This window comes from Nematolebias whitei, chromosome 6 (genome assembly GCF_014905685.2).
Source record: "Nematolebias whitei isolate Nwh7 chromosome 6, NemWhi1, whole genome shotgun sequence".
Lineage (NCBI taxonomy): Eukaryota > Metazoa > Chordata > Actinopteri > Cyprinodontiformes > Rivulidae > Nematolebias > Nematolebias whitei.
Genome location: NC_056503.1, coordinates 52981540 through 52997816, shown reverse-complemented (window position 1 = coordinate 52997816; position 16277 = coordinate 52981540). Strand labels below are relative to the sequence as shown.

General features: G+C 42.5%; 1 protein-coding gene across 1 annotated transcript in view; it reads right to left on the bottom strand.

The window, feature by feature from the left end:
• Positions 1-16277, bottom strand: part of usp32 (ubiquitin specific peptidase 32) — a 296302-nt gene that overhangs the window by 269830 nt on the left and 10195 nt on the right. The window contains exons 2-3 of the mRNA XM_037677753.1: positions 15303-15430; positions 14150-14255 (exon numbers count right to left, since the gene is read on the bottom strand). Of these exons, the coding sequence (XP_037533681.1) occupies positions 14150-14255; positions 15303-15430 (234 nt within the window). The remainder of the gene's footprint in view (positions 1-14149; positions 14256-15302; positions 15431-16277) is intronic.

The window sequence follows — 16277 nt, the reverse complement described above, 5'->3', positions numbered from 1 at the left end:
TTGAGGTCAGCAGCACACCACCCCCACTATAAACAGTGTTGGTGGTACACCTCCCCCCCCCCCCCCCCCCGAGACACCGGATGGTGGACTAGAATCACCTCGAAGCCATGCGTAAGTCATTCTCCATGGCCTCTCCAAACTCCTCCCATGTCTGAGTTGTTGCCTCAACGACCACCTGAGCTGCATGTCGCTTGGACTGCCGGTACCCATCAGCTGCTTCCGAGGTCCCACAGGCCAAAAAGAGCCGATACGACTCTTTCTTCAGCCTAACAGCATCCCTCACCAACGGTGTCCACAACCGGGTTCAAGGGTTGCTACTGTGACAGGCACCGACAACCTTGCAGCCGCAGCTCCGGTAAACCGCCTCGACAATAGAAGCACAGAACATGGCCCACTCAGATTCAATGTCCCCCACCTCCCCCGGAACATGTTCGAAGTTCTCCCGGAGGTGGGAGTTAAAACTCCGTCTCACAGGAGACTCTGCCAGATGTTCCCAGCAAACCCTCACAACACGTTTGGGTCTGCCAAGTCTGACCGGCATTCTCTCCCACCATCGGAGCCAACTCACCACCAGGTAGTGATCAGTGGACAGCTCCGCCCCTCTCTTCACACGAGTGTGCAAGACATGTGGCCGCAGATCAGATGAGACGACGACAAAGTCGATCATCGAACTGCGGCCTAGGGTGTCCTGGTGCCTAGAGCACATATGGACACCCTTATGCTTGAACATGGTGTTTGTTATGGACAATCCATGACAAGCACAGAAGTCCAACAACAGAACACCACTTGGGTTCAGATCAGGGGGGCCGTTCCTCCCAACCACACCCCTCCAGGTCTCACTGTCATTGTCCACGTGAGCATTGAAGTCCCCCAGCAGAACAAGGGAGTCCCCAGGAGGTGCACTTTCCAGTACCTCCTCCAAGGACTCCAAAAAGGGTGGATAATCTGAACTGCTGTTTGGTGCATAAGCACAAACAACAAAACCCGTCCCCCCACACGTAGGCGGAGGGAGGCTACCCTCTCATTCACCGGTGTGAATCCCAACACACAGGCACCAAGATGGGGGCAATAAGTATGCCCACTCCTGCTCAGCGCCTCTCACCAGGGGCAACTCAAGAGTGGAAGAGTATCCAGCCCCTCTTAAGGAAACTGGTTCCAGAGCCAGAGCCATGCGTAGAGGTGAGTCCGACTATTTCTAGCCGGAACCTCTCAGCCTCACACACCAGCTCAGGCTCCTTCCCCACCAGTGAGGTGACATTCCACGTCCCAATAGCCAGCTTCTGTAGCCGAGGATCAGACCACCAGGGGCACCGCCCTTGGCCACCACCCATCCCACATTGCACATGACCCCTTTGGCCCCTCCCACAGGTGGTGAGCCCATGGGAAGGGGGACCCACGTCTCCTCTTCGGGCTGTGCCCGGCCGAGCTCCATGGGTAAAAGCCCGGCCACCAGGCGCTCACCAGCGTGCCCCACCTCCAGGCCTGGCTCCAGAGTGAGGCCCCGGTGACCCACGTTCGGGTGAGGAAACATCAAGTCCATTTCTTTTGCTCATGATAGGCATGTTTGGGCACCATGAGCTCCTGATGAATCAAAATGAGTTCAGAACTACTTTACTGCAGCTTTTGAATTAATTATGCACCATTTACATGAACACGGCAGGGAGGAAATGTAGGTTTTATCGAATGTTGAATCAAGGAAAAAAAATCTTGTACATTCACCTAATACGCACACACATTGCCTGGGACTGCTGTCTCCAAGACCATTACTCTCAGCTAAAAGCCTAGATAACAACAAAACTTAATGCTGGATTTCAGATACGAGTCGACGGACTTGACGCCAAGGAGGACCACTTCGTCCAACAGCTCAACACTAGTCGGTGAGCAAACCATTACTGATGAGGACAATGTCGGGCTTCCTACTCCAGTGGTAATCAGTAGCCATCGAGAAATGCTACAGCAGATAAACCAACGTTCATGATAATGTTTGCTTGTGTTGTTTGGTTGCACAAACAACCAAATGAGTTTTTATTTTTATTTTTCTTCCGAGAAGCTGTCCTCCCACCAGAGGCAGACCAGTTCCGAAACAGAGCACTGACTCAGTGGGGCCAGAGGACTGTGAAGAGAGATATGCTGGAGCAAATATTCCCTTACAATCCCCCTCAGTTCTTTTTTACAATCCATTCAATGTTTTAAGCTGCATTAATCAAAGGAGTGACAGCCTGAACAAGCCAGATAAACAACACGGTGTCAGTATCCAGGACGACGACAGAGAGGAAGAGTACAGTACATGTAGTTTACAGTTCAGTTGATGTGTTTTTAATAGTGTTCAGTAGTCTTATCAGTGTTTGTGTGACATACAGTTTGTGGTGTTGAATAAATAAATAAAAAAATTAAACCTAATGTCTTCATTTAGAAGACATTAGGTTTAATTAGAACTTTATATTATTCATCTTTAATAGAGAAAAAAATAACCCTAGGTTTCTGTTTAGTACTATTGCTAGACTAATTAAAAGTCCCATTTCTGTTGAACCATGTATCCCTACAACTATAAGTAGTGATGACTTCATGAGATTCTTTATAAAATAAATTATTTCTATTAGAGAGAAAATTCAAACCATCCTTCCTTCTACTATTTCTAGTCCCTTGTCAAATGAAGCAACTTTAAAAATTTCACTAGGGCCTGATTTATATTTGGACAGTTTTGTCCTGTTGAGCTCTCTGAATTGTCAAAAATAATAACCTCATCCAAACCATCCACATATCTGCTAGATCCCATCCCAACCAGACTGTTTAAAGAGGTATTTCCCCCAATTAATGTCCACATTTTGGATCTCAAGTCAAGTCAAGTCAGATTTATTTATAGAGCACATTTAAAACAGAAACTGTTACCAAAGTGCTTAACAAAAATATCACATCATCAAATAAAAAGTAGCAAAATATATTTACAGCACATGGAATAAAAATATAAAACCAAAAGCAATTAGAAACAATGAAACACTAAATCAGATCACGTTGTGGAAAAAAATCAAGGAAATAATAACAAAAAGCATAAACTCAGTCAGAAACAATGAAATGCTAAATCAGATCTGATCACCTTGTGTTAAATAGGAATAATAAAAGCATAAACAGAATCAGCATCAATGAAAAACTAAATCTAAAGCCAATCACCGTGTGTTACATGTCAGTGAGTACAGATGTGTTTTTAGGAGAGCTTTAAAAGCAGAGACTGAGGTGGTCTGTCGAATATTGATGGGCAGATTGTTCCAAAGTTTAGGGCCCACGACTGAAAACGCTCGATCTCCTCTGAGCTTCAGCTGGTTTTCGGTACGGCCAAAAGCAGCTGGTCTGATGATCTCAAAGCCCGAGAAGGAGTATAAGGATGAAGAAGGTCAGAGAGGTATGATGGTGCAAGGCCGTTAATGCACTTGAATGTCAGCAGGAGAATTTTAAAATCAACTCTGACACGCACAGGAAGCCAGTGAAGGGAGGACAGAACTGGAGTAATGTGCTCAAACCTGTGAGTTCCTGTTAGTAGCCGAGCTGCAGCATTTTGTACAAGCTGGAGATGTGAAAGTGATGGCTGAGTAATCCCAACATAAAGTGAGTTACAGTAGTCCAGCCGGGTTGTAATAAATGCATGGACTAGTTTTTCAAGGTCGGATCTGGACAGAACAGACTTAAGCTTTGATATCTGCCTTAGCTGAAAGAAGCTTTTTTGTAGAACAGAGTTGATCTGTTTATTAAACTTAAAGTCCGAGTCTAACACTACCCCGAGATTGGTAACGGACTGCTTTAGATGTGGCTGAAAGTAGTGCAGGTTTACAGGATCAGTGACAGTGGTAGAGCTTGGGTTAAACACAATGACCTCAGTCTTCTGATCATTAAAACTCAAGAAGTTCGCAGCCATCCAAGTTTTGATGTCATCAAGACATTTTAACAAAGGGTGGATGGAGCAGGAACTGTTTGGTTTTAAAGGCAGATAGATCTGAGAATCATCGGCGGAACAATGAAATGAAATACCATGTTTCCTCAGGATTGACCCCAAGGGGAGCGGATACAATGAGAACAGAAGGGGTCCAAGAATGGAGCCTTGTGGGACCCCACAGGAAAGAGGGACAGAAGCAGATAAATGATTGTCAAAGTTAACACAAAAACTCCTGTCACCCAGATATGAACAGAACCATTCTAGCGCCACCCCTGTAATCCCAACCCAGTGTTCTAGACGTGACATAAGGATGCTGTGATCAACAGTGTCAAATGCAGCGGTAAGGTTGAGGAGTACCAGGATCACAGACTGACCAGAGTCATTCGCTAGCAGAATGTCATTACAGACGCTTACTAAAGCTGTCTCGGTGCTGTGCAGTTGTTTAAATCCTGACTGAAAAATCTCAAAAATTCCATTTACCTTCAAAAACTTGGTTAGTTGACTAAAAACTATTTTCTCCAAGATTTTAGAAAGAAATGGAAGTTTTGAGATTGGCCTGAAGTTTGAACAAGCTGCAGGGTCAAGTACGGGTTTTTTAATTAATGGAGTTACTACTGCATGTTTTAAAACATCCTGTAGCCAAACTGCTGTTAATAATGGCAAGAACAGAGGGTCCAGTTGACGGTAGAACCTGTTTAAAAAAATGCAGCAGGGATGGGATCAGCAGGGGAGCCTGAGGGTTTCATGTGACCAATGACCTCGTTTAAAAATGAGAGTGAGATGGGGTCTATTTAATTTGTCTTTAATGAATGGTTATGTACCACAGAGCTTTAAGGTTGCTGTAATTAAACCTTTACTTAAGAAGTCTGATCTTGATTCAGAAATTCTGACCAACTACAGACCTATATCTAATCTAACTTTCATCTCAAAAATTCTAGAGAAAATAGTTGCTGGTCAGTTGCGTGAACATCTACAAAGAAATAATCTGTTTGAAGAGTTTCAGTCAGGGTTTAGAGCTCATCATAGCACAGAAACAGCACTAGTAAAAGTCACTAACGGTATTCTCATGGCCTCAGACAATGGACTTGTGTCTCTACTGGTCCTGTTAGACCTCAGTGCTGCATTTGATACAGATGATCACAATATTTTACTACAGAGGCTTGAATATGATATTGGGATTACAGGAACAGCTCTAAAATTGTTTAAATCATATCTATCTGATAGATTCCAGTTTGTAAATGTAAATCATATATCTTCTTCATACACCAACGTTAGTCATGGAGTTCCTCAGGGCTCAATGCTTGGGCCAATACTCATTACTTTATACCATACCATACCACTTTATTTATAGAGCACTTAAAACAGCGACAAGGCCAACCAAAGTGCTGTACAGACAAAACAACAGATAACATACAAATCAATATACAAAATTAAGTAAATCAGAAATATAGACATAAAAACAATGCAGATCATGACGACAAAACCAGTGTGGAGCATACAGGATCAAAACACATCATCTGGTGTTGAAAGCCATCGAATAGTAGTGGGGTTTTAAATGGGACTTGAAAACCGAGAGGGAGAGGGCCTGTCTGACAAGCAGAGGTAACTCATTCCAAAGTCTTGGTCCTGCTACAGAGAAGGCCCTGTCACCTCTGCGCTTAAGACGAGTTCCTGGAACTGTGAGGAGCAACTGGTCCGCTGACCTCAGGAAACGCGGTGGGACATACGGTTGTAGCAGATCAGAGAGATGGGGGGGGGCGAAACTGTTCAGTGATTTGTAGACATACAGGAGTATTTTTGAACTGAATTCGAAAGTGAACCGGTAACCAGTGCAGTGAGGCCAAAACTGGTGTAATGTGCTCTCTTTTGCCTGTACTGGTTAAAAATCAGGCTGCTGCATTCTGGACCAGTTGTAGTCGTGCAATGGAGGTCTGACTGATACCAAACAGGAGCGAATTGCAGTAATCAAGCCTAGATGTAATGAATGCATGTATTATTGTCTCCAGGTTATTTTTGGATAATATGGGCTTCAGTTTAGACAGCCGCCTCAGTTGGAAGAAACATGATATAACAATCATGTTTACATAATTGTGAAGTTTCAGGGAAGGGTCCATTATCACGCCCAGATTAATGACTTTGTTTTTCTGACAGGGTTAGAGCGGAGAGGTCGATGCAGTGGTTTGTGATCGTGTCGTTGAGAGGGAACAACATGACTTCAGACTTCTTTTCATTGAAACTTAAGAAGTTTAAAGCCATCCAGTCCCTGATGTCAGCCAGGCAGTCAAGCAGCAGTTGAATAGAGCATGTACCATTGTGTCTTAGGGGGAAGTAAATTTGACAGTCGTTGGCATAGAAGTGGAAGGGCATGTTATGTTTCCGGAAAATAGCACCAAGCAGCAGCAGATATAAAGAGAATAGGAGGGGACCCAGGATGGACCCCTGCAGAACCTCCCATTTAAGCTCTGCCGCTGCAGAACTAAAATCCTTGATGGAGACAAAAGGATCTGTCAGTGAGGTAAGATCTGAACCAATTGAGGGCTGACCCTGTGACACCCACCCACTGCTCTAATCTAGCAATGAGTATCTCATGGTCGATGGTGTCAAAGGCGGCTGTGAGGTCCAACAGGACAAGCAGCACAGAATCACCAGTATCTGTGGATCTTAAGAAGTCGTTAAAGACCTTCAGAAGGGCAGTTGCAGTGCTGTGGAGAGGTTTAAAACCAGATTGGAATAGCTCTAAGATAGTGTGACCTTCCAGGAAGCACTTCAACTGGGACTCAACTATTTTCTCCAGTAGTTTAGAAACAAATGGGAGTCTGGAGACAGGCCAGAAGTTGGACACGACTGAGGGGTCAAGGTTTGTTTTTTTTTCTGGACAGGCTGGACAGCAGCATGTTTAAAGGATATGGGCACCACGCCAGTGGATAAACTACTGTTTACTATATCAAGAATGGACAGACCTAGAGTAGGAAAAACCTCCTTTAGTAGTCGAGGGGGGACCACATCAAAGGGGGACCCAGACGGTTTCAAGCTGCGCATGACCTGCTCTAGAGAAGATAGAGTGATGGGTTTAAAATGGTCAAATAGAGCTACAGATTAAGGTGGGATGGATGGGTCATGAGTTGGAGGGGAAATCAAAGCACGGGTGGTCGCAATTTTTTCCAAAAAGAAATGTAAGAAGTTGTTGCACAGATCAGTTAAGGCTTCCAGAGGTGATGGTTCAGTGAGGTGGAGAACAGAGCTTAGGGTGGAGAAGAGGACACGCGGGTTGCGAGAGTTTGAAGTAATTATATCTGAAAAGTATTTGGATTTAGTAGATTTCACCGCTTTCCGATAACGGCGCCAACTCTCTTTAAGTATTTGAAAAGGGACCTGCAGCCTGTCTTTCCTCCACTTTTGCCCTGCCCTCCTACATTGCTGCCTAACGGCCTTGGTGATGTCACTCAGCCAAGGTTCTGCTCTGAGTTCTGATTTTTTTGGTTTTAACAGGAGCGACATGATCCAGAGTCTTTAAGCAGACAGAGTTGAAGTGGGATGTCAGCTCCTCAGTGGTGGTGAGAAACACCGGGGGCTGAATTATCATTTCAGAGTTATAAATATCTGTGAAACGCGCGGCAGTGAAAAGGTTAATAGCCTGGGTACTACGTGCAAGAATGCACAGCTTAGGAGTTAGATGGGGGAGGGTGAACTCGAACTGGACTGGCATGTGGTCTGAAAAAACATTATCACCAGTAACAAGATTGTTAACAGTCACATCATGAGTTAAAACAAGGTCCAGTGTATGTCCGCGCTCTTGGGTGGGACCCTTTACATGCTCGAGTTAGATTAAATGAATCCAACTGTAGTGAACTAGACCTCCGACATCAATCTGTCTCTGAAGACCTTCAGGGGACAGGAACTGTTATTTCATTGATTTGAATCCAGAAATACAAATTATCAAATCAAGAGACTATTTAATTGTATCCTGAATTAATCAATTGAAAGAACATTCTTCTTTTTTATATTATCATTACTATTTTACAATATCTTGATAATCAAAAGTGTGTTTAGTTCATACCATTTCTAATGTTGAAATAAACCACTCATTTAAATCAACTGTGAAACAGTATTAATGATTTTTAAACCTCATTAGACTTAGATCATTCAAGTTAAATGTTTATTACGCAGAAATTGGGCATTTAATCTTCTGTCTGAATGAGGAGTGGACTTGAGGTCGGTCAAAAGTCAGAGAACAAGTTATGAGAACGAAGTGCCTTGTTTTTAAAACTCTCAGACAGTAAATAAGAAACTGGCACCTGTAAAGTATGTCACTTCTTCAAAATATTTTCCTGTCTGTACTAACCGTTCTTAAAAACATTTCTGCTGTCTGTTGACTTCTAATAACCCTCTGACATTACAAAAACTCAACCCCTGCTGGTTGTGTCAACCAATCAGGAAGTACCAAGTGACAGGAAGTGGATACCCTTTAAAAGTCAACACTTCTTGGAACTATTCAGTCTTTCAGTCTTCCTGGAAGTTCAATCTTACGAGTCTTCCTCGAACTTTCAGTCTAGGATGAGACTCAGTCTTACTGGAAGACTCAGTCTTACTTGAAGACTCAGTCTTACTTGAAGACTCAGTCTTACGGCGAGTCGTACAGGAACTTTCAGTTCTTACTGAAAGTCTGTTTGGAGTTCTGGCTGGGACTGCAGTCTTGCTGGAGTCTTACAGCTGAACTAAATAGCTGATGAATTGGACCATGTGCCAAGGGTCCCTCCATTTCAGCAGAGTCACAGCATGCCTCGCTGTAAACTCACCCGGGCGTAACGCCCTACAACTTCTAATGAAGATTCCTTCTAAGGAAGCTTATTCTGTTGAACGGAGTACTTCGTCACGACTTCTGACGATTCTCAGCCACTCTGACCGGAGACGCTGAAAGATGGCGTGAAATGGACCTCTGTACCAGAGCTGATTTATCTTCTGCAAAAGGTAACGAGTCGTCACGCGAATCAAGTGTACCGAGGGCTGAGCTGGGTTCGGAGGAAGGGTGCCATTCCGGGTCAACACATTTTCCTTCCTCCATCTAAATCTTCTCTTTAAACTTTACTCCTCCTCTTTAAACTTCTATTTGCCAGTAAATCAAGCTAGGTGCCTTCAGAGATGAATTATTCTCCATCAGTAATTGTCTGTTGTCTTGTTATTTGAACTTGCTAAGTTTATTAATCAGAAACAGATCAGCAAATCAAGTGTACATGTTTTGAGGTTAAATTTTGATTCTGTTAAATAAATGACCGCATTTATTCTGATGGGTCAAAGATAAATTACGTCTCGTGTCACTAATTATACACTCCACTCTTGAGTTATCTTGGTCACATGGCAGAAATTTAACTCGAAAAAGAAATAATCCGTTGTTAATTAAACAATTAATATTCTTTGTGCTTGAACTAGCCTAAGAATAATTAATTAAGTAGTGCGTCCACAACAAAGCTGTCCCGACATTACTACACAATTAATCTAAAAAGTCCTTAACTAAGGGATTCTCCAGAAAGCACACGTGCAAATTAAATTATTATATGATTCTATTTTGGTGTGATTTCAGCCAAGAAGTCAGAAAACTCATTTATGAAATCCTTAGATTGAGGTGGGCGGTAGACGAGTGCAAATAAAGTCTGAGGTGAATGTCCGAGTTCAAAGACGCTCAGCTCAAAGCTGGCGCGGGAAGCTGGGATGGGCAGTTGTTTACAATCAAAAGTTGATTTGAATATTGTTAATAATCCACCACCGCGCCGGCCTGATGGCCGCTGGGCGATAAAATACAGACAGTTTGGTGGCAATAATTCCGTCAAGGAGCTGGACTCACTCGGAGACATCCAAGTCTCTGTGATAAAGAAGAAATCCAACGCATGCTTTTGAAAGTAGTCCCTAAGGATAAAAGTTTTGCTGGTAACAGATCTTGCGTTGACCAAACGCATCCGGATACTGTCCAAAGTGGAGCTAGCAGCGGTAGACTTTGCACGCATCAGTGGCCTCAGATTTTTAATAACAGCCCCTCCAGGTCTGTCCGAGCTGCGCACCGGCCGACAACTCCCGTTGTTTAGCTGGTCCGGGCACGCGGGAAGCTGGCGATGGAAACCATGACCACCAGCTAAGGAGGAAGATGTAGCACGCAGAGCTTAAAGCTTTACCAGCTGACCAGCACGTTTTCCCCAGCGTCTGAAGCGATGTCTCCAGGCAGGCAGGTGAGGAGCCCAGCGGAGGTAAACTGGCACGTCCACCAGCGGGGGGGGGGGGGTCCAGAGGTACGCTGATAATGGTCCAAATAAGAGACATCAGTGACAGAAAAACGAAGATCCAGAAGCTGTTGTCTGTCATACATCAGAAGTGAATTTATGCCACAGATAAAAAACAAACAAAACAAAAATAACCCGAACACAATCAGCAGAGGTGGATTGCAAGCCATGCACACGGGCGCCATCTTACCGGAAGTTAATATATGCTTCCATTACGTAAAGTTATTCAACAGCATGAGATAAATTTTCATTGTTATGCTGATGACACACAATTATATTTGTCCATTAAACCCAATGAATCCAATCAGCTACTTATACTACAAGCATGTCTTAAAGACATAAAAACCTGGATGACCCTTAATTTTCTCCTGTTGAACACAGACAAAACTGAGGTTTTGGTTTTTGGACCTGAGCACCTTAGGAAAGAATTTTTCAGTCTTTCTCCCTCCTTAGATGCATTAATCTGTCCTCCAGCTCTAATGTTAAAAATCTTGGGTGTTATTTTTGATCAGGACATGTCTTTTATCCCCCACATTAAAAACGTTACTAGAACCTCCTTCTTCCGCCTGCGTAATATCACTAACATTAGAAACATGTGATCTAAAGATGATGCAGAAAAACTGGTCCATGCATTTGTCACGTCTAGACTGGACTATTGCAACGGTTTATTATCTGGGTGTCCAAATACTTCTTTAAAACGTCTTCAGTTGATCCAAAATGCTGCTGCCAGAGTCTTAACCGGAGTTAGTAGGAGAGATCATATTTCTCCAGTTTTAGCTTCTCTCCATTGGCTCCCTGTCAAATCCAGAATATAATTCAAAATCTGACTTCTAACCTACAAAGCTCTCAACAACCTGGCTCCATCTTATATTACAGATCTTATTGTTCCATATTTTACTAACAGAGCACTTCGCTCTCAGACTGCAGGTTTACTTGTGGTTCCTAGAATTTACAAAAACAGAATGGGAGGCAGATCTTTCAGTTCTCAGGCTCCTCTCTTTTGGAACCAACTTCCAATCTCTGTCCGTGAGGCTGACACATTATCCAGTTTTAAAACTAGGCTTAAGACTTTCCTTTTTGCTAAATCCTATAGTTAGGGTCGGCTTGGGTTTCCTGAGCTGTCCCTTAGTTATGCTGCTATAGGCTTAGACTGCTGGAGGACAAACTGACCACAATTTTCACTCTGCTACTGTCTTTAATTACTCTGCTCAACCCGTTTTGTATCTGTAATTATTTTTTCTATCCTTAACATGTGTTTTTTTGTATTTCAGATACACCTGGACCTATATCTGGACCTGGACCTATATCTGGACCTACCATTCTATGTTCTTCTGTCTCTCCTTCCTGTCCTCTCAACCAGCCGGTCAAAGCAGATGGTCTCTTGTCCTGAGCTGGTTCTGCTGGAGGTTTCTTCCTGTTAAAGGGAGTTTTTCTTTCCACTGTTCCCACTGTGCTTGCTCAGGATGGGAGACTGCAACGAAGCCAAGATTCAACTCGTCTGCTGGATTCCTTAGATAGAGAACTTTACTAATTGGCTTTTATATATGTGAATGTTCCTGTAAAGTGCCCTGAGACAACTTTGTTGTGATTTGGCATTATATAAATAAACTGAATTGAATTTTCAACTTTAATAACATGCAATATGTTTCACATCATCGTTTAAATCTCATAACTTGAATTACATAATGTCCAGATTTACATCAATCAACCTTTATTTATACAGGTAAATCCCATTGAGCCTCGAGGACTCATTTACAAGAGAGACCTGATTTCAACAAACATAATGACCAGATAGCTTCAGTTAGCTCAGATAGTTTCATTACATCTCCCACATTAACAGAAATACTGTTTATTATTGTTACAGTTATTATTTAGCACATTTAGTATGTTGTAGTCCGGTGCGACATGTGAAATATCTGCCTGCCTCGACAGGCTCGTTAGTGATTTTAGAACTGGAACCGACTGGGGTCTCTTTCCAACACAGATGTTGTCACAGCAGCTACTTTCCAGCGTAAGTTAACCACGAGACTCAAAATATATTCCATCAGTCATAGCACAGAAAGCAGTATGTTATACTCCGCCGCCATTGCGGTTTATAGAAATATGCCATTGGTCCACGCATGTGTGAAATCTATGGCTGTAGTGCATATGTGCTTTAACACCTCAGAGGGCGACGGCCTCAAAAACCTCCACTCTGAGACCTGGGTTGAAAAACCTCCGGTTTCAGCGAGGGTGGGGGCTGGTGTCATGTACTGTAAATTGTAGATGAACATATGCATGAGATATATTCATAAATTAAACGGATTCTTTCATTTTTCTGGACTGTATATAATGTGCATTGAATTTAGAAATGTAACGTGAGACGTTAATTATCTTTGACTCACCAAACAACAGTGGGTCATTTATTAACAGAATCAAAGTTCAACACATCACACATTTACATTAATTGGCAAAATATGGAAAATAACAACATGGCTAATTTTAGCAAGCTGTACAATTTTGATCGACCACACGGCGGTGGTTGAGAACTTTACACAGACATTTCTAAAATATCTGGAATGATTTCTACCTGATAGAAGAATTTTAAAGATGGAAAGAGGAAGTTTAGAGGGAGAAAAGATGGATGAGGGGGTTTGTTTGTGTCAGCATTCAGAACGGCACTCTCCGGTTTTTCTCAGCTTCTTCCCCCAGTACACTTAGGTGGTATAATCAACTTTTTACCTGAAGATGTCTCCACTGGTACGAAAGTCCATTCAACGCACCCTTTCAGCGTCTCCGTAGGAACAGCTGTGAATCGTCCGAAGTAGTGACGGTATTCCGTCCGACACAGGTTCACCTCACGAGTGGACTTCACATGAGTGGAGTCCGTCAGAGTTCCACCCAGAGGTGGAAGATGTTATAATCCCATAAGACTCGGAAGAGCTCTGTGGTCATGTCAGGATCTTCCTGTTTCCCAGCACGGGAGCTGCAACGACTCCAAACTCGACTCTCGACCCGACTGGAAACTCCACACGACCCTCGACACTGGTTTGAACTAGGAAGTACCGACATTTTAAAGAGCTCTATTTCCGGTTCATTTGGGAGTTTCTGATTGGTCAATATCGACCAGACAGGGGTGTGTTTTGTGACGTAAGAGGTCACTAGGAGTCAGAAAAACAGCAAGAATGTTATGGAACAGATTGAAAATGTTTTTAGACAGACGAGAGGGATATTTAGACGAGTTGGCGGAAAACAGGTGCCAACAGGTGCCAGCTTCTCTATTTACGTCTGAGAGGATGTAAAAACAAGACAGTTCGTTCCAACACTTGTCTGCGTTTGAGTCCAACCTTGGACCAACTTACCCTGCTCATTCAAAGACAGAAAATCAGAAAATGCATAATTACTCTGTAACAGACCTTAACATGAATTCTAACTTTGCATGAGGATTAAAAATCATTATTACTGTTTCACAGTTAATAAAAATTGATTAGTTCACTACAACATCTAAAATGGTTTGAACTAAAACACTTTGATTATCAAACATTTGTAAAATAGTAATGATAATAGAAAAGAGAGTGTTCTTTCACTTGAATTTTCAAGAAAGAAAGTCTCAGGATGGGTCAACCTGTATTTCTGGATTCAAATCAATGAAATGACAGCTTCTGTCCCATATGGTCCTTAAGGTCAAAGTTTTTGACATCAGGCCTAGTTCACTACAAAATGAACAGTTAAATCGCAGAAAGGTGCGGTTTCAATCAAAATACACGTCGTGTAAACGGCCCCTGAAACTATAGAAATATCTGAATCATTACAGTAATGCATGTTAGGCATTATAGTGTTAGACTTTAGAACATTTGTTTTCATCTGACATTTCAGAGCTGGGAAATAATTATATACAACTTTTAAAAATTGTTTGGACATAATAGTTTACACTTAACAAGCACAGACTTCTTTTTAGCTCACAAAAAGAACTTACACTTGAACTTCTCTTCTTCACGTGCTCTAGTTAGGAGAACCAAACCCACTATCAAATTGTTGAAGTGTAGCCCTTTGGATGATCCTCCGAATGAGGTGTAGATTACCTAATGCACACAAAGAAACACATTTGAGATGTAAAAACCAAGAAATAAAATAATGAAAAATCTAAATTCAGTGTCTCAGAAAATCAAAATGTTACAAAACCAGTTTTTGGGATCTTTGGCTGTGTGGGCTGGTGCCAAGTCCTGGTGGAAAATTAAACACTTTTTCGTTGCGAGTCGCTCCATCTAGTTCACTCTAAATTTTGTCGTCAGCCACCAAGCACAAAAACGCCTGCACTTCAGCATTAGACCACTGTACTATTATCGTTTTTAAAATCTTCAAAATAGGTCCAATCGCTCCTCAGAGTTATTACAAATGGCGGATCGGGTTGTTATGAAAGTTTCTCAAACAACCAGTGACTCCACCCCTTAACCAATCAGTGACCGACAGTGTTCTGACGCCATGTTTTCAGGCCAGCACGGTATACTGAAAACACAGTGAAGTTTGTTCTGAAAAAGGGGCTGGTTCAACAAATCAAAGCTAGCGGAAAAGCCTTGGAACCGTGCAGGGCTAAGTCGAACCGTGCCGCAGAGATGCTAATGGAAAAGGGCCATAAATGGACGTGCTCTGCCCTATCTGTCTGAATTGCTACATCCATACACACCCTCTGGATCCCTCAGGTCATGTGATCAGTTGCTCCTGAGTGTGCCGAAGACAAAGCGTAAGCTCGGAGGAGATTGTGTTTTTGCTGTGGCAGCTCCTAAACTGTGGAACAACCTTCCCTTGAACATCAGACAGGCCTCTTCCCTGTCTGTTTTTAAATCTCTTCTTAAAACCTATCTCTTCTCCCTGGCCTTTGACATTATCTGAAATGTTGACTTTTAATTATTTTTTATTGACTCATGATTGTCTTATTATGTGTACTGCACTTTGGTCCTGTGGGTACTCGATAAATAAAGCTGGTATGGTATTTAACTTCACAGGACATTTCAAATATTTGTAGAATTTAAAACGCAGTTTATCCTCAATTATTCAGCTACCTGTAAATATGAATTCATATTTGGCTTTTTTCTACATAACATGTGGTATGTGGCATCCCTGTGACTTACCTCTGCAACTTTTGGGGGAACTCCATCTCCCAGCACTTCTCTGTAGAAGCACTGCTGGGTCATGTAATATGAGAGGCCACTGGTTCGTTTAAAGGCATCTTTTAGCCGCTTCAGCTCCACATCGGTAACTACAAGGACACAGAAACACAAGTGTTTATAACAGGACAGATCAAGATGGTTTGAAAGCTTGGTGCTAAAATACTCTTGTGACCAATGTTCATTCATTCATTCATTCAACATTTATTTCTACAGATTAATCCCATTGAGCCTAGGGGACTCATTTACAAGAGAGACATGATGAGGTCTGGTTGCTATGCAATTTCTATGTTGCTCTTGGGGTCTTAGTCTATTTTGGATACAGAGTTGACCTACAGTGCCTTGCGAAAGTATTCTGCCCCCTTGAACTTTTCAACTTTTTGCCACATTTCAGGCTTCAAACATAAAGATATTAAATTTAAATTTTTTGTCAAGAATCAACAACAAGTGGGACACAATGTGAAGTGAAATGAAATTTATTGGATGTGTCAAACTTTTTTAACAAATAAAAACTGAAAAGTGGGGCGTGCAATATTATTGGGCCCCATTACTTTCAGTGCAGCAAACTCACTCCAGAAGTTCAGTGAGGATCTATGAATTACCCAATGTTGTCCCAAATGACTGATAATGATCAATAGAATCCACCTGTGTGTAATCAAGTCTCTGTATAAATGCATCTGCTCTGTGATAGTCTCAGGGTTCTGTTCAAAGTGCAGAGAGCATCATGAAGACCAAGGAACACACCAGGCAGGTCCGAGATACTGTTGTGGAGAAGTTTAAAGCCGGATTTGGATACAAAATGATTTCCCAAGCTTTAAACATCCCAAGGAGCACTGTGCAAGCAATCAGATTGAAATGGAAGGAGTATGAGACCACTGCAAATCTACCAAGGCCCGGCCGTCCCTCTAAACTTTCATCTGGAACAAGGAGAAGACTGAT